The sequence below is a fragment of the Carassius gibelio genome, chromosome B2 (assembly GCF_023724105.1).
Source record: "Carassius gibelio isolate Cgi1373 ecotype wild population from Czech Republic chromosome B2, carGib1.2-hapl.c, whole genome shotgun sequence".
Lineage (NCBI taxonomy): Eukaryota > Metazoa > Chordata > Actinopteri > Cypriniformes > Cyprinidae > Carassius > Carassius gibelio.
In genome coordinates, this window is record NC_068397.1 from 15,259,084 (window position 1) to 15,282,488 (window position 23,405).

At 43.1% G+C, this 23,405-nt stretch overlaps 1 protein-coding gene across 3 annotated transcripts in view; it reads left to right on the forward strand.

Annotated features, from left to right (window-relative positions):
* Window positions 1-23,405, forward strand: part of LOC127950370 (chromodomain-helicase-DNA-binding protein 7) — a 53,215-nt gene that overhangs the window by 18,525 nt on the left and 11,285 nt on the right. For 2 of the 3 annotated variants that reach the window (XM_052547372.1, XM_052547374.1), the window contains exons 2-21: window positions 825-2,815; window positions 7,866-8,263; window positions 14,408-14,543; window positions 14,954-15,076; window positions 15,251-15,316; window positions 16,107-16,162; window positions 16,494-16,608; window positions 17,284-17,367; window positions 17,571-17,708; window positions 17,836-17,957; window positions 18,125-18,368; window positions 18,526-18,702; window positions 19,094-19,237; window positions 19,333-19,603; window positions 19,727-19,937; window positions 20,119-20,314; window positions 20,529-20,696; window positions 20,954-21,133; window positions 21,342-21,452; window positions 22,121-22,326. In XM_052547372.1, coding sequence (XP_052403332.1) covers window positions 1,001-2,815; window positions 7,866-8,263; window positions 14,408-14,543; window positions 14,954-15,076; window positions 15,251-15,316; window positions 16,107-16,162; window positions 16,494-16,608; window positions 17,284-17,367; window positions 17,571-17,708; window positions 17,836-17,957; window positions 18,125-18,368; window positions 18,526-18,702; window positions 19,094-19,237; window positions 19,333-19,603; window positions 19,727-19,937; window positions 20,119-20,314; window positions 20,529-20,696; window positions 20,954-21,133; window positions 21,342-21,452; window positions 22,121-22,326 — 4,961 coding nt within the window. In that variant the 5' untranslated portion in view covers window positions 825-1,000. The remainder of the gene's footprint in view (window positions 1-824; window positions 2,816-7,865; window positions 8,264-14,407; window positions 14,544-14,953; window positions 15,077-15,250; window positions 15,317-16,106; window positions 16,163-16,493; window positions 16,609-17,283; window positions 17,368-17,570; window positions 17,709-17,835; window positions 17,958-18,124; window positions 18,369-18,525; window positions 18,703-19,093; window positions 19,238-19,332; window positions 19,604-19,726; window positions 19,938-20,118; window positions 20,315-20,528; window positions 20,697-20,953; window positions 21,134-21,341; window positions 21,453-22,120; window positions 22,327-23,405) is intronic. The other variant, XM_052547375.1, reaches the window with a different exon arrangement.

Consider the following 23,405-nt stretch of genomic DNA (forward strand, 5'->3'; position numbering starts at 1 on the left):
TGGGGGTTGGGTGAAGGAGGAACTGGATTGAGGAGCTTGAGACGGGGGTGGAAAAATTTTTCTGTGGGGTAGCTGAAGTTGAGGCGACGCATTCCTCACCCACTCCCCGCTCATATATGCGTAACACCCCCTACATGCGCATATTCACTCACTAACTCATATACGCACATGGAGGTAGTTGTGGTTGAGTAGGACATCTTAGCAGGCCGCATTTTCCCCCACCCTTGCCTGGTTTATCTCACATCTACATAATTCCCCCTGCTCATCTGATTACCTCGCACTTGGGACAAGCTGGTTAGATATGCAAAGTGTGTATGAATTTACACCTTGCTCATACTCCTTAAATGCTTCAGAAATGTACAAATGCAGGCGGCAACAGGGCTGGTTTTAAGACTTGGATTCAGCAGGTGGGCCGCCTGCTTGTGTTTCTACATCTGCCTGCTCGGTCTGGCAGCTGCTGTTGTTTAACTACCACTGCTTCTGCTGCTGTCTCACTCTAAAATCCTTTGTTCTTTCCCCACCATCAACGAATTGTAAAGAATGAATGAATTTAGGCTTGGTGTCTGTGTGTGTTGGCTCTTTTGTTTGAAAGCAGAAGGAACAGAGGGTGGGGGCTGGGATCAAAGGTTGGCAAAGAGTCAGTTACAACTGATTTAACTGCAAAAAAAAAAACTCACCACCCTTCAGCTGCTCTTGTATCTCTCAACAGCTGTGACTCACTGGCTGAAAATTTCATGAAGAATGGTTAAAGTGAACAAAATGGGCTTGCTTTCACCTAGAGCTATATGTGTTAATACTCCCTCTCTCTTGCTCTTCCTCTCCAGGTCCTGTAACCTGACTTTGCCTGACGCTGCGTTCTCTGAGAGAATTAAGGAAATATGGAGTGACATGCTGCAGATTAGTTAGCGGATTAGCGGCTTTGAGGACATCCACCTCTGTGTGAGCACACATTCCCTGTCCTGCTTCTGAAGCTCGGCTGCACAGCAGGAGCACTGCAGCCATGGCTGACCCAGGCATGATGAGCCTCTTCGGAGACGATGGGAATCTGTTCTCTGATGAGTTGGAGGGCCTGGGGGACTGTGGCTACCCCCAAGGTCAGGCAAATCCAATGAGTCAACAGATGCTCCAAGGCTACGGGCAGCTCCCCTCTTCTCTTCACCTCTCCGCACCTGCTGTACCTGGACAGGCCAAACATGGCCACCATTTTGACCACTTCAATCAGTATGAGCAGCCCAAGATGCATCCAATGGACCAACAGGGGGGCCGGATGATGGGGAATGGACCAGTAAACGGCATGACCTCCCCTCATTCCCTCTATCACGGTGCTCCGCCAGGTGCGGGAGGTTCTGCTGGGCATCATGTCTACCCGGGAGCACAAGGAGAAGGACGGAGCCAGTCATTCTCAGATGGGGGAAATGCGTGGGGCGCTCAAGCGATGCAGGTGCCTGATCAAGCTAGACCCGCTTTCCAGCAGCAAACTCCACAAGCCTCGTCTCATCAGCATGGCCCTTCCGGACCACAGGGACATGCCCACCAAATGGGCCCTTTTATTGGCCATGGTGACTATGCCATGCACGGCCACAACCAGACGCAAACACCTCCCAGAATGAACCACTTTCCACAAGGCCTCCCTCAGGAAGCCAATCATTTCATGGGTCACGTGGGGATGTCTCAGAATCCTGGCTTGTCGGGACCCCCCATGCGTCACCCAGGACAGCCGCCTCAGCAGCATCAGCAACCCAATCAACAATTTCTCCACAGGCCTGGCCAGGGTCCGGTTCATCCTGAGTCTGTCGCCAGCCACAACCCCCAGTTCCCACAAAGCCCCTCAAGGCAGCAGCAACAACAACAACAGCCGCAGCAGCAGGTCATGGGCGGAAGACCCCACCAAAACATGGGATATAACATGCACAACCAGCAAGTCCCTTCCAACACCGTAAACAGCTCAGGGCAGTACCCTCCCTATCCTTCGTACGGCAACCTTAATCAGGGATTAGCCAACACTTCAGGGATGAGTCCCAACTTGAGCCTTACCACCAGCAGCAACAGCAACCCTAATATTCCCGTGACCCAGGTGCAGCGCTACCCTGCCCCAACGGGGCCCCAGCGCTACCCATCACCTGGGGCTCAACAGGGACCAATGCACCAGCAGCCCATTCATGTGAACCAAATCAACACCCAGCCTATGCATCCAGCTCAGAACCAGGGTGCAGCCCAGCAAAAGCTGCAGCAACAGCATCTACCGCCTCCACCTCAGGGATCATACAACTCTCCTCCTTCCATGTCACCCATGAGGAACCTGGCTACCCCTGCAGGCACGCCACCTCCACAGCAGGGCCGCCCACCCAGTGCGGGTTTGGTAACCGATGTGGGCGTATTCCCTGCCGTGCCACATCAGTCTCAAGGCCCAATGGCTCACGCACAGAGAGGAGCCTGCCCAATGAATGCAGCTCAGCAGCATCCCAACCAACAGCTGCCGTCGCATCCCTCACTCCCACATCCTCCACCAACCCAGATGTATGCTGCTTTGTCACCCAATAACAGGGCCACGGGCGCTCAAGGAAGACCTCCAGCAGGACCGGGTGCAAACCACACAGAGCCCCAGGACCAGAGGCTGCTTGCCCAACAAGCGCAGCGCCAGCAGCTGCAGACACCCCCATTGCCTTTCCAGCTGCAACAGGTGCACACCCCTCCCTCTGTTCCCCTGTCACAGACACACCTGGCTGCACACCACCAGAGCTCCCCTCCGTCTCAGCAGGCATGGGCACCTCCTCACCAGTCGCCTCCACCCATGCAGAAAGTGCCTCACATGCAGGTGAGTTGTGCAAATGAAGCATGCCTTCATTGCCATTTAAAAGTCTTTTGGAAAGTCTGTTTTGTTTAGTGGGTTGCAGAAGGCCCGTTTGAGGGTTTTTCTTAGTGGCAATGGTGCCGCCTGTGCCCCACAAGTGTGGAAATGGATTTTTACAGCTGTTTGTTTCATCCTCGCTGCATATCCTGGCCCTCCCCAAGACACAGGCGCCACAGTGCTAATCTCCTAACCCCCACCCCTCCCCCCTTCCCATTCTGAAGGGGAAATGCTCCCTTCCTGCTCGCAGTAAGCATCACTCTCCTCCCCCGTCTGCACTCCTTCCGTTACCCTCTCGCTCTTGCTCGCTCTCTGTCTGCATTATTTCTGTCTCTCTCTCTCTCGCTCTGCTCTTTCTGTTTGCTTTGCCTGTCTCAGAGGACTCATGCGTGAGTTAATGGCATACAGCAGGATGCGTCCTGTTGGGAGGGTGGAGGAGGGAGCCAGTGGGGAAGGGAGTTTAGCAGCTCTCAATAGCTGCGTGTGTCACGTGCTTCTGATGCCATTAGCTTGTTTTGCTCTGAAAGCCTCTTTCTCTGGTGACCCATTCACACACAATGGCTGCTGTTATGCCAGCATGCACATCCTGCACATAGCATTTTTGTATCTCTCTTTATCTCACTCATACCAGCGTTGACATCCATGGCTCGATGTCAGTGGTGGTGTCTGGCTGATTGTGTGATGATATTAAAGTTTTGTGGTTGACATTTAAGATCAGTCTGTATTAATTCATCCACCTCACTTGTGACCTAGATGAAGCGCATGCAGTTAAGTACCGCTTTCACTGTAGCTAATAAACCATCTCGTTTTTTGTCCCAATCATGACTTGCCTAAAGACATTTAATCCTAACATTTTCTTTCTGCTATAGCGTGAATAAAAATACACCCTATTTTCTAAATGCATGAGCTTATTGTGAACAATTCATAACTGATGTTGCAATGAAACACTTTTCTGGTGATTTATACTAGATGTCTCAAATAATTTGGTCTGTTTAACACTGACAACGTCTTACAATTGACTGTAAGCTCAATATCAGATCTGTTTCCATCCAATCAACAACCATTAAACCAGCAACTACAATCAACAACCACTTAAAACTAAGTTTCCAGCCCTAAATTTTTCACTCTGATGTATTTCACATTATAAAACAAAAGATTAGTCAGTGCTTCCTGTACATCATGACCAGTGTTGGGAAGGTTGCTTTGGAAATGTAATTGGTGACAGATTACAATATACCCTATTTAAAATGTAAAAAGTAGTGTAACTATTGAAATTATTTTAAAGAGATGTAACTGATTGCATTTGATTTACTTTTTGATTACGTTTCGGAATTAAAATTTTTGCTTCTCTTTCTAGATTGTTAATCATTTAAAGCTGGCAGGGTTAACCTTAAAATCCTTTTTTTTTTTTTTTTATAGAGCATTCAAAAGAAATCAGTCAAATCTATTTTTGTGAACACATTCAATTGTTGTCACCATTGTAACCTTTAACACTTTTATATGTAACTAATTACACTTTTTCACTGTAATTGTAACTGATTAGTTACATTTATTTTTGTAATTAAATTGTAAAATTCCGTTACATGTAAGAAGTTACCCCCCAACACTGATCGTGACTTTAAAGGGTTAGTTCACCCAAAAATGTAAATTGTCATTAATAACTCACCCTCATGTCGTTCCAAATCCGTGAGACCTCCGTTTATCTTCAAACACAGTTCAAGATATTTTAATTTAGTCGGAGAGCTCTCAGTCCCTCCATTGAAGCTGTGTGTACGGTCTACTGTCCATGTCCAGAAAGGTTAGAAAAACATCATCAAAGTAGTCCATGTGACATCAGAGGGTCAGTTAGAATTTTTTGAAGCATCGAAAATACATTTTGGTCCAAAAATAGAAAAAACTATGACTTTATTCAGCATTATCTTCTGTTCCGTGTCTGTTGTGATTGATTCTGAACTGATTCTGTGCTAATGTTATGAGCGCGGGTAAACCGAAGGCTTGAATCAAGGGCAATCACCACCAATGACACCATTATGTCGAGCGCAAAAGAACCGGTAAACTGTTTTCTTCAACCGGATTATTGAATCAAACTGTCCGAAAGAACTACTGTAGATCCGAAAACCAATGCAACCGGTTCTTGACTCGTGAATGAGTCAGTCTATTGTTCGTCATCTGGCTCAGCTCTGTGTTCATCTTCAGTTCTCTCTTCACAGCAATTCAGTCAGTGTACTGTTCGAGTAAATGAATTACTCCGGGATATTGGTTTGTTTTAACTCAGAGGGAATGTCAACCACATTAAAAAAAGTTAACAGTTGAAGTCATTTGTGGATTAATGCGTATTGGAGAAGCGAACAGTTTAAAATGATTGTTCGATTTGGTGAACTGGTTCAAAAAGATCCGGTTTCATCGAATGATTCGTTCGCGAACCGGATATCACAAACTGCTTTGTTTTGAACTATCTCACAACAGACACTGAAGAGAAGACAATGCTGAATAAAGTCGTAGTTTTTGTTATTTTTGGACAAAAATTTATTTTCGATGCTTCAACAAATTCTAACTAACCCTCTGATGTCACGTGGACTACTTTGATGTTTTTCTTGCCTTTCTGGACATGGACCGTATACACCGCTTCAGTGGAGGGACTGAGAGCTCTCAGACTAAATCTAAAATATCTTAAACTGTGTTCCGAAGTTAAACGGAGGTCTCTGGTTTGGAACGATATATAAGGGTGAGTTATGACATAATTTAGATTTTTGGATAAACTATCCGTTTAACTCTACTTTTTAGAACAGCTGAGACAACATTCATTGATATCAGGATCTAATTTCTAAAACCTGCAATGGTTTTCAAAAATATATATTCGAGCAGGTACATAAATTGGCATTAAGTTAGTCATGTGCTGGTCACTTTCTTGTACTCAAACGTATCAAAGAAACAGATCCTATTTTCTCCGCTCAGAACATACAGCATTCACCTCTCGTGCTATTAAACTCCAGAGCCATGTCATTCCTGAGATATTGAAATGTTTGATGAGAAATAAATGAGACTGTGACCTTTAAGTAGAGCAGTGCTTCATCACAGAACAGACTCTTCATTGTGGCTCCATTCAAACTGGTACCAAGTGCAAGTGTTCACATCATCACACTGGGCTTTAAGAACTAAAATAGAAGTGCGGATGGGAATGCATGCATGCCATGTTTATGATTCCTTTATTTCCTGTTTTAACACTTCATGCAAGGTGCCAGGCTCCTGAGACTCTCTGCTGACAGCAACTTCCTGCCATCTTAGTGGTTTCACGCTGTCTCTGGGTCAGACACAAGCAGAGCAGTACTTCCTAAATATTCAGCATATAGTCAGGAGGGTACGATTGTATGCTTGCTCTTGCTGTTGTTAATTTGCGCAAACCAAATGTTGTAAAAGGAAGTTGCAACACAGAATGGGTAAAATGGCAAGTGCATAAATGTTCTAGTAACTCCTGTCTGGCTTTTTGATAAGCCTTAAATTGCCATCGTTGTCCATTTTTAAAGGTTGGTACAGCCTCAGAGCCTTATAAGTTCATGTGACACAGAGATAGGAAGCCTTTGCTATACTTTGGCATCCTCGAGCGGTTTTATTCCGTGGGAGTTTTATTTGGAGTAGTTAGCTGCTAGTAAGTGGCTCACAGTATCGAAGTGTTGCAGTGCCATACATTTGTAGCTCATTTAGATGAGGCAGAGCAGCCAGAAGCAGACTGAAGTTCAACAGCAGTGAGCAATGAATCTTGAAGATAAAGTTTAGCAAGGGTTAGGCCCTGTGTCTGGGAGCCAGCTTTTCATCAGATGAATTGGGTGTTAACTCACAGGTTCGCCCTGCAAAAAGCCTGCCGTGCTGAGCTGAAGCGCAGTGCTCCTTCAGGGAGTATTTAGCTCACCGAGTGAGCACTTTGCCTGCTAGATTAACTGACACGTCAGTCTCCCCCTCTGAGAGATGAAATCCTATATTGAACATATTGTATTCTGGACTGCTGCTGTCAAATTAGAAATGCAGAGAGGGCGTGTGGTAGGCCTATTGTCATTCATGCAATTGATTATCGGGGAGGCTTGGCAAGGGGAGAGACATTTATCCGTTAAAGCGGCGGCAGAACGCTCGCTGTTCCAGCTGCTCTAATGATCACCGTTGAACTGGTGTTGGGTATTTTCTGTGACCTTGCCACTGTTTGGCATGCATGGGTGCACCCTTATTTCTCATGCTGTTGTTTACAGGAAATATGCATTTCATCACCACAATGATGTGGTTTACGAAGTCTTTTGTTTTAAAAGCGAAGTGCATGGTATGCAGTAAAACTGTAGACTAGAATCAACACATGGCTTCTAAAGAATACACAATATTCTTCCTGATTTGCCAGGATGGAAACTGCTTTCACCAGGCCGTTTTTTTTGTGTATATGCCCTTCGAAAGCTGTAGCATATTGCATTAAATTTGCTGACGTCCAAAACGTTATGGAGTATAGATATAATTTATTAGTGTCATAATGCCTCAGTCCCATCTGCTGCAGGGACTGTGGGAAGCTGGACGCTTAGCACAGCTGCCAACATATTTTCTGTCAGTCTGTCTTTGCCATGAATGGAGAGCGGGACGGAGATAACTGCAAGAAAAAAGGCAAAACCGTTGCTACATTAACACTGCCGAGCCAACATTGGCACTAATGGGAGCAAAGGGAATCAAATTAAAGTAACATGGCATGCCTCAAGGGCTAACAGCAGCAGGGACAGCTGTTTGAGCCCATGAAAATGTGAAGACGTTTATTCACTTTTCCCAACTTATCCTAGCTTTTCTGGGTGGTTAAAAAAACAAACACCTTAAATGTATCTGGTGTTGATTAATGTAAAGAAGCAGCGATGCAATGAGCTTTGTTCAGCTTCTCTATGGCTGTGAGATATGCAAAAATGCAAAAAGGAAATCCTCTAGTTGTGTCTCCTGCCTTGGTTATATTTCTTCTTTTTGGTACTAACAGCTCCTTTCTCTCTCTCCTCATCATCAGCATTCTCCATCAGACCCTTCCCTGGAGATGACACCTGCCTCGGGCCCAAACCTCCAACCAGCCAACTGTGACATACAGCAGACGGAGAGCAAGCTCAAGCCAAAAAAGAAGAAAAAGAAGAAAGCCAAGACGAGCGAAGGCCAGGAGGGTAACAACATCAGTGGTGAGGCTGGAGGAGAGGCGACTTCTCTGATAAACGAGGGAGACTCTCTTATGACACCCATGGAACAGTCGGTCATTGAAAAGAAGAGCAAAAAGAAACCAAAGGAGAAGGAGCCCAAGGAACCGAAAGAGCCTAAGACTCCCAAAACCCCGAAGACTCCCAAGACACCCAAAGAACCGAAGGAGAAAAAAGTGAAGACTGCCACCCCGAAGCCTAAGAGCTCCAAAAAACCCAGGTATGTAAAATCTGAGGCTCCTGTGCTCTTTAAAAGTCATATCTAAAATTTTATCAGCATTTTGTGTTTAAATGCTCCAAATGTTCCCCATATTTACTCAAGCTTCCCAATGAAAATCTCCATATTTACTGTAGGTGCTTACTCGTGTACTGGATGGAGTCACGAAACCTCATGTGATCATCTGGTTCATTGAACTGTAAATATGTTTAGTATGAGTTGTTTTCTAGGTCTGGTACAAGCTGATGGTGCTTTATCAGAGTTCAGTAAGTTCAGAGGTGGTGTTCTGTTTTATAACGCTTTTGAGAGAACATGGAACTTTATATTGTCAAAGACTTGCTTTAGGGTTTGTTTTTTTTTTATTGCAAGCGCTAAACCACAAACATGACACCTTTATGATAAAACCTTCACTAGTTGCCTGAACTTAATATAGAGTTCTTTAAAAAAGATAATCGCATCTCATCTTTGCTGATCATTTGTTCTGTTAAGAAGTCATTAGTCAGTTTATATTTTATTAACGCTACTTAATACCGTATACTATCATACCATCTCTCTTCTGGATATAGTTCACCATAATTTAAACGATGCACCCTTCTTTTTTTCTTTCAACCCCCATCCCACTCAGAAAAGAGAGAATGCATCCATCCTGAAAATACAGAGCATAGTTGCATGGCCATTTTTCCTTTAGCGGAGGTAGTAACATGATCCGGCTAAGGAATGTGTCAGCCTTCCCCCGCCCCACCCATCTGAAGCGCCGTCACTCCACCATCGCGTCCCTTTCATCCAGAGGATAAGGGCTGGGCCACAGCAAGCGCATCTGCAGCACAGTGCCAGATCAGTAGGTCATTTGAAGGGGGAGGAGGCACAAAAGTGTGTGTGTTTGAAAAAGGAAAAGAGGAGGGGGGACGTCTCAATTCAAAATGGCACCTAATGCTAGTTAGTCCACAATGCTGTCTCATTAATCATGCCGGCCTGAATTTGACCAAATCAGCTACAGAGCTGGATGTGTGGTGCTGTGCCCCTGTGGATCGTTTTTAAACTGTGTGGCCCCATTTCTCCAAAAGTGGGCTACATATAGCACATCCCACATTTGATGTGAGTGTCATTCATTTCCCTTCCCCCGTCTTCATTTGTTTGTCTTATCAGCTCTTTTAACGTTTTCCTTGTTTAGTTGCTCTTTTCATGCAAGTGGAGTATAGGAAACTTGGTTGGACGTTAAAAGTCTTGGCCTTGTATCTGTTGGCGTTCTTATCTGACAAAGAAAGCACAACTATAAATAGTCATTCTCAGGCCGCACCTAGGGTAAAATGTTGAGCGTCTGTGAGCCCAGGTTTGTTTTCCATATACACACACACACACACACAGCCATCAAACACTTCAGAAAGATCCCTCCTCAGCACTGCATTGCATGTGGCGCTTCACCCCCCATCTGAAGACTGTTTTGCATTGCAAATACACACCTCTCACCTTCAATTTATTGGCAGGTTCCCAAGCAACTACAGCAAAGCCCCCGTTTTAGTCAGTGGGGTTGTTTTCTTACTGCATAACCACCCAACCTGGGTGGGCAGTTCCGCCGACCCTTTGATTTCCATCTCATGTCGAAGTCTCTTTTTCTCTTTCGCAGATTATCTTAGCTACATCCTGTGCACTCAGATACGAAAACCACAACAGTCGTGGTTGCATAGGAAGTGCTGCAATGTGTGTACTCAAAGATCTTCGCTTGCGGGACCAGCATGCCTGTTTGCTCACAAGTCTAACTACAGCACCTTTACGCCAGACTGCTTGCTTATTTGTCCTCAAACAAACGCTCCACCTTGTCTTCCCTCCAGGCTCCAGTGGAAAATAAAGTTTAATTCTGTGTGACATTGAACCTCAAAGACAAAGTGCAGAGAGGTGGATGGCACAACAGAAGGAAAGGGCCAAGCATCCAACTTTGTCCTCCCTGTATATTTTATCCTTCTAAGACTTGCAAACCTGTCCCACCTGAGCTTGGGAGTTTTCTGTTCTTGTGAAGTCTTGAGTCGCTGCTTTGGTGATCAGACAGGCCACCGTCTCAAAAGAGTAAGCGAGTGAATGGATTCGAGAAGTGTGCCGAACGCTGAATGCGCAGCCTCTGGGGGACAGACAAATGTGAAGACTCCCATTGCCATCCATCAAAGAGTCCCTTGCTTAAAACAAAGAGCTGCCCTCATGCTATGCACATGAAAGACCCCTACGTTCTAAAACGCTGTTTCTTTGATCAAAAATTATTGCATTTTTTAATATTGGTTGCCTATTTTAATATTCTATAAAATATAATATATTTCTGTGATGCAGCACTGAATTTATCACCCATTACTTCAGTCTCCAGTGTCACATGATCCTTCAGAAATCATTGTTGATTTATTAAACTGTTGTGCTGCCTTTTTTTTTTTTTTTGGAACACAGATACTTTTTTTCTTTGATTCTATTAATAAAAAGTTGAAAAGAACAGGATTTGTTCAAAATAGAAATATATTGTCTTTTCTAGCAATAAGTCTTTACTATCACTTTATCCATTAAACACATCCTAGCTGAATAAAAGCATACATTTCAATGAAAAAGAGAAAAAACTTTTGAATAGTAGTGTGTATTGTAACACAAAATATAAATTTTTAACTTGAAAGAATCCTGAAAAAAATTATATAAAAAAAAAAAAAAAAAGCAGCACAACTCTGTTTCTGACAGCATATTAAGACTGAAGTAATCATGTTTAAAATTCACCTTCGTCATCACAGGAATAAATTGCATTTTAGATTAAATTAAAATAACTTGAATAGCTATAATATTTCACAATATTTCATTTTGTTAAATCAGTTTTTTTGTAGGGATGTTAATTTTAACTGGTTAACTGACCGTTAAGAATTTTGACAGATTAATACAATCAGTTAAACGGTTTAAAGTTATTTATTTTCAGTAATTTTTTCAAAATATTTAAAAAGGTTTGCTGCGTGGTTAAAATATGCTACGTGTATAAAATATTTTATTTGGAGAGAGAAAAAAAACAAGTTGTGTATAAGTTGCATTTTTATTATTTCATTCAGAAATAGGCCTAATGCCAATGTGAAATGTTTACAAACATTATAAAAAACTGTAAACATAGCTAGGCTATTTTAGTTCCCCTCACTCCGCAACAAATTATTAAAATTCACAGTATTTAGAAAAGAACAAGAATTAAAAATAGGCCTTTCTATAGCAATATTAACGACAAGCCAAGCCCAAATTAATTTAGGCTAAAGCAATATTTTAACCAGCATGTGGTCTTTCATTCAACACACATTTAAATGTTTCCGCATTCATTATATATTTGAATACCAAATTATATATTTTCTATTAATGTACTTAACTCACATTCCAATATCCAATATGTTTTGCATAACATCACAGCGTTATGGTGTAACGCTTAACGGCACTGATTTTACTACAAATTTAAACGGAGCAGTGTGTTTTGTTTTTTTCGTATGTTTGACCGACTGTATTTTATTATGATAATGAACAGGCTGCATTGTCAAGGTAGCAAAGCTTAACTGTGTGTGTGCATGCAGCACCAGCCCAATCACTTGAGTTTTTCCTTGTAACAGTGGAAGCAACTTCTCCTTTTAATTGGAATAACTGGAATTGTAAACAGTTTGCCTTTGTGTACATTCACAATAAAAATAAATCTTTGTGCTTAAAATAAGCCTAAAAAAAAACAGGATACCGCTTTCTGCCGTCTTTTTTCCTTCGCAGAGCACGAAAATGAACCAAAACTGTTTTTTCGTAGACCATGTGAATCCTTATGTTCTGTTATTTGGTACTTTTTGCGCATGTAAAATTAATCCCCGGGAAACAAATGTTAGTATTTTTAACGGGTCAAAGACCCTGATCCTTTGTAATACAATTCTATTTTAAAAGAATCCTTTCAGTTAATGGTAAATAATCGGTTAATGAGCGTCGGTTGTTGAATAGGAAAAATAACCAAAATGAACATCTAGTTTTTTTTATCAAATAAATGCAGCATAAGAAACTTTATAAAAAAAAAACTTTACATTAACATCCCAAACTTTTTGAACTGCATTGTATTTTGCTTTGTTTTTGTGCAAAAACAATGAAACACGAGTCGTGTTTGTCTATGCGTGGTTTCAGTTTATGTAATAAACCTGCCTTCTCAGTGATGCCGAGTTATTGAATGGCTCCACAGCACGGGTGACCCTGCTCTGAGAGCGCAAGATGCAACGCCATTGCTTCCTCCCAACTCTTCCTGTGTTTCTCTTCGACTGGGCTGCTAAAGCTTTCACACACTCTTGCATGCCTACACGGTCCTTTTCCACCTATTATCACATGCTTGCGACCCTTCTGCCGTGTCTTTCTAGCCCTTCCTCTCATTCCACGGCACAGTTTGTGTTCCTTCTCTGACATATCTCAACTCACCCACTCACATCCTCTTTCCACACATTCTCCCTCACAGTCCCACACTCTTAGGCTTTCCCCACCCATAATTCAGGCACGTTTTAGCGTGATTTTAATTGCACCGCCTCTTTTGATTCCACTCACAAGCATAACTGTCTGTGACTAAGAGGGTGTTCAGATCCTGTCTCCTTTTTATTATTATTAAAGTGACCTTGTTTTGTCTGGTGGTTCCTAATTAGCCTTCTCGCTTTGAAGGACACAGACGCACGTTTTCGTTTGTTTAACTTGTCGAAGCATGTTCGTTCTCTGCAGTTTTGTGTATGTGTGTTTACGTTTGTGCTTGTGCGACTCCGCAAAAGAGCTGTTGAGGGTAAACAGTCGTGTGAGTGTGTGTGTACGTGTGAGCAGCTGCTGTTAGACTGCGCACCGTGGGGGGGTCCAGCTGAAGATGAGTCATCTCACTGGCGACGGCAGGTGTCCCATTAACCCCCTGGCCCTCTCTCCTCCTCCTGAGTGTCAGCACTGGAGCGGTGTGGCTCATACAACCTGCAGCAGGGCCTGCGTCCTCCCCCTACTAATGCCAATTAGCCCCTCTCTCTCTCTGCCGTTCGTCTCAAAGTCTAATCGTGCCACGTCCCACCCTGCTGGCCTGTGTATCTTCAGTGTGTCCTGAATCCTATAGCAGCTCTTTGCCTTTTATGATTTATAAAGGTCAGCCATCGAAAGGAAGCCTGTCATCCCTCCCCCTAAACTGAGTGTTCTTCCTCCCCTCGTGGCTTTTTCCCCCCTCCTATTCCTTTTTTCTTTCTTCCTTTTGTATGTGCCTTTTTTTTTTTCTCCTTATTTCTGGCCATGTTTGCTGAGCAGTGACAGTATGAAACCCAAAGCCACAGAGTGGTGTGGCTGCAGGTGCTTGAGGAGTGTTGGAGAGAGAGACTCTGACTGAGGCAAGCAGATGGCTTTAGCCAGTGGCGTCCAGCCAGAGGAACAGGTGCGGGTCACGTGACCGCCGGTTACCAGGGCGATTTGATTGCTCTTGGCGTGCGAATGAAAAGAGAGGAGGGCCCCAGAGCGAGTGAGTGCGAGAGCCTCCAGGGCATTGTGTAATCTGTGGCAGGGAGAGAGCGTGACTCTGAACTGGAAGTGGAGTTAACTAGTTCTAGTCTTCCCTCTCATTCCCTCATTTTTGTGTCTGAAACTGAACTTAATAGGGGAAGGGCTTTAAAGCTTAATCCATTTTCCTCCTCTTCTGTACATGTGAACATAAGGTAGTATGGAGACGGAACTGTTGGGAGAAGGTACAAAGCAATCATCTTTTTTGTATACAGACGTGGAATTAACATTGCCCATTTTCACATGACATCTTAACTACACCTAAAATGAGTTTTTCAATTCTTGTAAAACTTATACCTGGTTTTATGGCGTCTTGGTTTGATTGTTGGGCTTTTATTAAAGCATTTAATTGTGCTGTTTACCTTTTTCAAGTGAATTGTTAAAGCTAACAAGCTAATTTTTTTTCCTTTTTTAAAGAAAATGCAAAAAAAAAAAACAAGTTCCCTAATGCATTTATATAAATTATAGCTTGTCTGCATTGAAGAAATTTTCGGACTGGTTATTTGCTATTTTGTTCTTTACTAAAACCATTATTTATAGTGTAATGGTTTGACATATGAACCAGACAAATCTGTGGTTTATTGGTGTGACCTGTTACATTAACCAGACCTCCCTGTTCACCCACAGTGCTAAAAAGTCTGACTCAGAGTCCAGTAGCAGCACCAAGAAAGACGCAAAGCGTAAGAGAGAGCCCTCAGTCACCTCTGATGTGGAGAAAACACCGCCACATTCACCGGAGGAAGAGGAAGATGATGGTGTTCAGGTAAGCATTGCTAAAGTTTTTACTTGGCGTTTATCTAATAACGGTATTATTGTTCAAAGAAAACTTTTCTGGTGGTCGACTAATATGGTATAAAAAAAGCCTGTAAAGAACTACTACGGTCTGATATTTCATGTTTGCGTCATAGTGACAGGCAGGAAGCTGCTGTTTATTGTTTTAAATAACATTTAGCCTGTAGTTAATAATAATCTACTCGTGTTACCTTCAGTCATTTTACGCTTGAGTTACCTTGACTTTTGACTTTTTTTTTTTTTTTAAGTACACTTGGAATATAATTTTCTGTAGCTGGAGGCTTAATAAAGAAAGTTACTTGAATCATGTTGTAGTTACATTTTACATGTTGTAGTTATTTTTTGCCATTATGTGACTTTTTTTGTGTATGTTGACTGCAGAAGAGGCGATCTAGTCGGCAGGTGAAAAGGAAACGCTACACTGAGGACCTGGAGTTCAGAATTTCTGATGACGATGGAGATGATTCTCCTGGACCAAAGTCTCCGACCACGTCCGAGCAGCAGGTCATTATCTTGAACATTTGGGTGTGGCACGTCTGTTAAGTTTTGTTTATGCTGATGGCTGATTAACAATCCCCACAGTAGAGTTAGAAAACTGCTGATGTTACCTGCTGTTTGTTATGCATGATGGATGTTCTCACACTGACTCCGTGTCCTTCATTCCCACGTGTGCCGTAGGAGCTGCCGGATGCGGAGGGCCCTGTGGTGGAGAAGATCATGGGGATGCGTATGGGAAAGAAAGAGGTGAGCTGAGCCGTTGAAAGCCTCTCACATGAGCTTTAACCACTGCTGTCTACTGGATCAGGGCAGATTACACCTAACAGCTGTCTCAAATCCTGCCCCAGACCCTGTGATTGCCAGCAATATGCCTGAGTGGGCTGATATTGTCTTCGGCCCGACAGCAGTAGTATTAATCCAGTGAAGGCCGTGGCCGGTTCAGAGCAAAGCCGGTGCAAGGTCTTGAGATGAAGCCATGTAAGAATAAACTGTCTCTCAGCGTGATTAATCTCAGGCCCTTAGACGCAGGCAGTGGCAGCGTGCAATGTTACTCCTTTGAAACGGCACCACAAAACAAAGCCTGGCCAAAAATAATACGCCGTGCATGGCTCTTAGTAGCACAGCTGCAAATGGGCTCCCGCCCGAGGAAATGGTAGGTTTGGCGTCTGCCGAAGCGCTGTGGTTTTGGCAGGAAGCCAGGCCCCGGGTCAGCTGCCTGTGAATGGGGCTGTGTGTGGTAGAAGAGCTGAAGTGATTCATGACTCAGCCGCATGGCGTACTACTAGCTGGAGAAAGAGAATAGGAGGAGGATTGCTCTTTTATTTTATTTATATTTTATTTTTTATCCACTCCCAGTCTCTGTCATACTACTTTTGTCCCGGGGCATTACAGTTTGGAGCAATGCCTAAAAGGGTTGTTGTTTGTCACAGGAAGTGGGTTACACTTGTGATGGTTGGACGTTATGCATACTAGTGATTTGACAACTCCAAACTTGTTACAAACCCACTGAATAATGTTCCTGCTCTTTATTTTACAGTTGACGTCTGGTGAAGAGGTTGAAGTTGAGGAGTTTTATGTCAAATTCAAAGGCTTGTGAGTATCTGTTATAGCATGCCTACCATCTGATTTCACTTATTTATATAATGAAGAAAACTAGAATTATTAGATTTAAAGAGTAATGGAATTTTTTGCAGTAAGTATTGCAAGCTACTAAACGGAGTATATCATCAGATTTTCTCAATGCATAAATCTATGCAGATGAATCATGGCCTCTTAATTTACCTGTTAATTAAGAACAAGATTACTTATTGTGCTCCCACACAAACAAACATCCTCAGTCTTGTTTATCCGACATGCTAATTTCTGGATCATAGTTTTGCTGAGGTAACCCAGGAAATGACTTTTAATTGTTTGTTTTTTACAGCTCTTACCTGCACTGTCGCTGGGCAGACATCGAAGAGCTGGAGAAGGATAAGAGAATCCAGCAGAAGATCAAGAGGTTCAAGGCCAAGCAGGCCCTGAGTAACTTCATAACTGAGGTTCGCATCAGCCCTCCATTTTCCTTGTCATCCACCATTTTGTCCTTTTTTTATTTATATTTATATATATATATATATAGAGAGAGAGAGAGAGAGAGAGAGAGAGAGATATAGATATATATATAGATATATATAGATATAGATATATATAGATATAGATATAGATATAGATATAGATATATATAAATATATTCCATTCCGTTTTTTTCCCCTCTCATTTTATGGCCTTCACTGATAAGGGTGGCAATATGTGTGCTCAACAGTGATGTTTTTTTGCTGGTATTATGGTGGCCTTTTGAACAATATCATCCATGCCAAGGCAATAAAATGGCTCGCTTCAGGCTCTTATCTCTGTTGTACGCAATCTCTCGGCACATGCTGCCTGGTTCAGTTCACAAGTTAAAGTAATTCAAGCCGCTGCATTGAAATGTATGTCAAGACTTTCATTTCTGGTTTGCAACTCCACACTACATTCGAAAGGGCTTTTCAATCAAAACCCATTGGGGTTTTCCCAGATCAATTTATGACACCCACATCAGAAAGATCTGAAAATATTCTACCTAGTAGGTTCTCATTTAGAGGCTCGTAGTAGTTGGGGCTCAAGCAGCAATGAAGCCGCAATTCTGCAATGCTCCATCTAACCAACCAATCAATCAATCACACTCTTATTGACAGATGGATGATGAGCCCTTCAACCCAGATTATGTGGAGGTGGACAGGGTTCTGGATGTGTCTAAAAGCACAGATGAAAATGGAGAGGTATGACTTTTCTCTCGCTCATCCATCCACTTCAGTTGTTCTCAAAGCATCTGTCTCTCAAAACAACATGGATTACCTTTGATTTAAAGCTCTTAGTACATATTTTACAGCTGTGAAGATGTCAGTCAGACCACCCCCAGAAAATGTTGAAAAATTTGAGAACCCTCTTTTGGATAACGTTGTTTTGACGTGTGTTCCTGCAGCCTATAACTCTGTACCTGGTGAAGTGGTGCTCCTTGCCCTATGAGGACAGCACGTGGGAGTTAAAAGCTGACATCGACCAAGGGAAGATTGAGGAGTTCGAGAGAGTGATGGAGCGTGAGCCGGAGCCGAAGCGTGTGGTAAGAGCTGGCACTTCTCTAGCCCTCTCTTTATTTTCTCTTTGGAGTGCTGAGCAAGTGAGGGGAGAGGGCCACGTTCTTGCGGTTGCACGGAAACCACTAACGGGAATTGTTTTATTTGAAACAGGAGCGACCTCCCGCCAGTGACTGGCAGAAATCCGAGAGTTCCAGAGAATATAAAAACAGCAATGCGCTCAGGGAATACCAGCTGGAGGGAGTCAACTGGCTGCTCTTCAACTGGTACAACACGTATGTATACAATTACCTAGCCGTCCAGCTGCTCTGCTCACTAAAACACAGACTGAAGTGCATTTTTTTTAATACCATTTAAATGCAAGGACATCGTGAATTGCAGCCTCTGTATGAAAATTAATATTCTTACAAGTGCATTTGCACTTTTTCGTTTCTGTTCTCAGACGAAACTGCATTTTAGCCGATGAAATGGGCCTTGGCAAAACAATCCAGTCCATCACATTCCTCTATGAGATATACCTGAAGGGAATCCACGGCCCATACCTGGTGATTGCACCTCTTTCCACCATTCCCAACTGGGAGAGGGAGTTCAGGACATGGACTGAGCTAAACGTAGTGGTCTATCACGGTAGCCAGGCCAGCCGAAAGACTATTCAGGCTTACGAGATGTACTACAGAGACACACAGGTACATAATGCTACTTTTGTCATGTGTTATGCATTTTATAACTTTGCAGTTATTGAAGCTAATGTTTGCAGGACAAACTTAAGGTTATACATGACTCTATACATGGGGTTGTGTTCTCAAGGGCCCTTCATTGTAACCAAACGCTGTCTTCCTCCAGGGTCGTGTAATAAAGGGAGCCTACAAATTCCATGCAATCATCACCACATTTGAGATGATCCTGACGGACTGCCCCGAGCTTCGGAGTGTGCCGTGGCGCTGTGTGATCATTGATGAGGCTCATAGGCTCAAGAACAGGAATTGCAAGCTGCTTGAGGGCCTAAAGATGATGGACATGGTTAGTGCTTCCCCTTCCATGATGTTGCTGAAAATAACCTGCTATAAATGTCACTCTAGCTTTAACCTTTACTAGGTACAGGATGCAGGGTTCCCATGGTGATGGAAATTCTGGAATTATCAGGGAATTTTATTATTTTCAAGCTTGGGCAATAACCTACTTTCAAATTAAGGTGTTTGTTCGTTTTTGTGGTATTTTTGAAAAATTGTCAACTCAAAAATTGGTCTCATTGCCTTAATATGGATTAGATTTTTTTTAATGTAAAATCCTTATCCAGTAGTAATTGAAATCCCTTGTAAAATTGTGGGGGTTTTTTATTTTTATTTTTTATTAGATTTGTTTTTGTTAAAGAAAAGAACAGTCACTTAATGAGACTCTCTACCTTTCATAGGAACACAAAGTCCTGCTGACTGGAACCCCACTGCAAAACACAGTGGAGGAGCTCTTCAGTCTCCTTAATTTCCTGGAGCCTGACAGGTTTCCCTCCGAATCGACCTTCATGCAGGAGTTTGGAGATCTTAAAACAGAAGAACAGGTATGGAATATCAGCATTGTTAAATCATCGCAATCGTTATGAGATGCATTTTCAGAGATGCCTGGATGTTCTCTAATGTCACTTTCTGGTTTCAGGTGCAAAAACTGCAGGGCATTCTGAAGCCTATGATGCTGCGCAGACTAAAAGAGGACGTGGAGAAAAATCTTGCACCAAAAGAGGAGACCATCATTGAAGTAGAGCTGACCAATGTGCAGAAGAAATACTACCGTGCCATCTTGGAGAAGAACTTTGCCTTCCTGTCCAAAAGTGGTGGTGGCGGAGGTGGAGGAGGATCCAATGTTCCCAACCTGCTGAACACCATGATGGAGCTGAGAAAGTGCTGTAATCACCCCTACCTCATCAATGGTGAGCAGTAGACTCTGATGTAAAACTGTGTGAAAAGAAAAAAATTTTGTTGTGTATGCTCAAAGGTTAGTACTATTTCTCCAGTCAGCCAGACTGAAATTTCACTCTCTTCTCTGTCTGTAGGAGCCGAGGAGAAGATAATGGAGGAGTTTAGGGAGAGTCACTCCTTAGACCACCCAGAGTTTCACCTCCAGGCCATGATCCAGGCTGCAGGAAAACTGGTGCTGATAGACAAGCTGCTCCCCAAACTGAAGGCTGGGGGTCACCGTGTGCTCATCTTTTCCCAGATGGTGCGCTGTCTGGACATCCTGGAGGACTACCTCATCCAGAGACGGTAGGATGCCTGAGCCCATAGAACTGCCAATAAATTGAGAGAGAAACCTTATGTGTTTTGATGTGCAATCTCATATTTTTAGTAGAAACTGAAAAAAATAACAAAATTGGGTTAACAGAAATTCTAAATAAAATGGCATTACCTATTAGGTGTAGTTAATACTCCATTTCCTGTTCTCAAGGTATCCTTATGAGCGTATAGATGGCAGAGTTCGAGGAAATTTCCGCCAGGCAGCTATTGACCGCTTTTCACGACCAGACTCTGACCGTTTTGTGTTCCTGCTGTGCACAAGAGCTGGAGGCCTGGGTATTAACTTAACTGCAGCTGATACTTGCATTATATTCGACTCTGACTGGAATCCTCAGAATGACTTGCAGGTAATCATTTCTTACCATATATGGTCCCTGTGGATGGGAAATTGCTGGACTTTCATTGGATGCAGTTTTATTTCACAAACCATCTTTTAGCTGCATTCCAACTCTTCTGCAACCTTAGCAGTTTTCTAGGATGTGTGCGTCTTTGTATATGTGAGTCCTCAGAGGCACTGTGTGTGTGTGTGTGTGTGTGACCATTTTGTGCTGTTGCCTTCAGGCACAAGCTCGTTGCCACCGGATAGGACAGAGCAAGGCTGTGAAGATTTACCGCCTGATCACCAGAAACTCCTATGAAAGAGAGATGTTTGACAAGGCCAGTCTGAAGTTAGGATTGGACAAGGCTGTGCTTCAGTCGATGAGCGGGAGGGAAAATGCTGCCAATGGGGTATGAACTGCAGACAGCGCCACATTTTTTCTGGTGTTTCACTCAAATAGTGTTCCAGATGGTTCATTAATCAAACATACTTTGCACATGTTGGCAGTCAGTGGAAAGACCTCTAAATTCCAGTGCACTCTGCCTTATTTTCCTTTTTACTGTCTGCCTAAATTTGTCCACTCCATAAAAGGTCCAAGATGAAAACAGTAAATTTATTAAGATCTGTATTATGTGAAGTTCATTCAATCTCTCCTTTTTTTTTTTAGGATCAGCAGCTCTCTAAAAAGGAGATTGAGGACCTTCTAAGGAAAGGAGCATATGGTGCTCTAATGGATGAGGAGGATGAGGGATCTAAGTTCTGTGAAGAAGATATTGATCAAATTTTGCAGAGACGTACACAGACCATTACTATTGAATCAGAAGGCAAAGGCTCAACGTTTGCTAAGGTGCTGACATTTAAAATCTTTCAGTCTTTTTGTCATGGCTGAAGTATTGATGATATTAACAAAAAATGTTTTATCTACCTATCAATGTGATTACATAATCCCTTTACATACATGGCATACTACCCATTTCATCTTGCTCTTAAAATAGTGCAATCTAAAGGGTAAGTGTCTCTGATCTCACTATTTTTATTATTTTTGTCCCTACCAGGCAAGTTTTGTGGCCTCTGGGAACAGAAGCGACATTTCTCTGGAGGACCCAGATTTTTGGCAGAAATGGGCAAAGAAAGCAGAGCTGGACCTGGATGTGATCAACGGCAGGGTAAGCTGCAACTTAATGGTGAAAAGGAGCTCTCTTGTGCTGTGAAATGCTTCAGAGGAGATGCTGCATGAAGTGAGGCACTGATCTGTAGCACCTCTCTCTTGCGTAATCGTGTGGAGCATTTACAGCAGACTATTGTTCATTGTTTCATTAATGTTGGGGTCATGCATTAGCAGCTTTTGACAGGTATCATTCTCATAATTCTGTCTGACAATTGAACACTGAACATGGTGTGAATCCAAATCTGGATGGTTTCCACCACGCTCTGTGGTGTCACTCCTCATAAATATGCTATCTGGGCATAATTAATGAGGGTGATTTTCCCAGGCTAACAGTGCGTGGAATGTAGCCGTAATTTAGCAAATGCAAAATTGTTTTAATTTGGCCATGGGAAGCATTTTCTGTAATTACCACTGTTCTTTGCACTCAGGAGAATTGGAAGCGCTAAGCAGCTTATATCAGCTTGAAGGGAAATTCCATGTTATGTCTAAATTAAAATGCTCTACCTCAGTATTTTCTGCATTTGTCCTTGAGCAGAGGTCTTCAATCTTGCTGCCTAGTAGCCACCTATATCATATAGTACTAAAAGTGCTAATCATGCACAAACCTTTTCTGCTGTCTTAAACCCTTGAAAGAGCATTCTAATCCCAGATTTTATCTCTTGTCAGAATACTCTGGTGATCGACACTCCTCGGGTCCGGAAGCAGACTCGGCACTACAGTTCTATGAAGGAGGATGATTTGATGGAGTACTCAGAGCTTGAGAGTGACTCTGAGGATAAGCCCATTCAGAAACCGCGGAGGCCCCAGGACCGAACCCAGGGGTACCCCCGCAGTGAGTGCTTCAGAGTGGAGAAGAACCTGCTGGTGTATGGGTGAGTGCAATCTGGAAATGGTCATATTAAAGTGTTGTTGTTGGTTTTAACAGCTTTGTACTCCTTTTTAGTGGGCTGCTTTAGCATGAAATTGTGCTAAATCACCATCTTGCACTTGAGCAGTCCCTAGGGCCTATCCCTATAATTAGTTGCCATTTTAGCAGATGTTTTTTTTTTTTTTTTTTTCTCTTTCTCAAAAGCTGCTTTGAGTGCCCCAACTATACATGACCCTACAGGGCAACGATGCACCCCCATTGGAGGAGAAAAAATCCCCACGCATTTCCCACATAGAAGTTACAATTATTGCTGCCAAATAATTCTATGCAGACTCTATCAGTCCATATTTGTTGAAAACATCAATAGATCTCTATTTCCCTTAATCGTAGCTCGCAATGGAAAACAGCTTTAGCAGGAAGTCCATCCCAGCGCCATGAGACAGGATATTCAGCTTCCTGCTTTGTTTTTATCGTCATCCAAATTCCCCTTGTCTCGTCTTGTTTTCCATTTGGAATGAGAATATCTGGTTGCTCACAACCCACCAGTGCCGTGGCCGAGTTTGTCACGCTTGCTTGTCCCGGGGCAGTGGCAGACACGGCGCTGTCTAATGCACACAGTTAATTAAGCGCCAGGCCTCAGTTCTCTCAGCACTAATCATGGCTGGCTGCATGCACCATGTCTGACCAGTATTTTTTTTTTATATATATATATATTTTTTTTTTTTTTTCCAGTCAGACACGTCTAGACCCCTGGGCTATACGGCAAATTAGATCCATCAAGTCTGAGGGCTTTGTCTCTTCTGATGTGGGTTTTTTTTTTTGGGAGAAGCAGTGTAGGGCTGTGAAATCAGAGCAGACCCCCCCCCCCCCCCACCTTTTCCCCCAAAAAGCCCTTTAGGCCTGTGCTTAGAGTGCGCTTGAGCACTCCATCAAATAACAAGGGCATTGGGTCTCCTCATGGTCATGTACGATGCCAGCAATGCAGTGGTGACACCCCTCCTCCTTCAGTTTGTGAGAAATGGCACAACTGAACAGTAATATTATACTTGAACGATCTTGACACTGTGCTAGTTTATTTTCCCC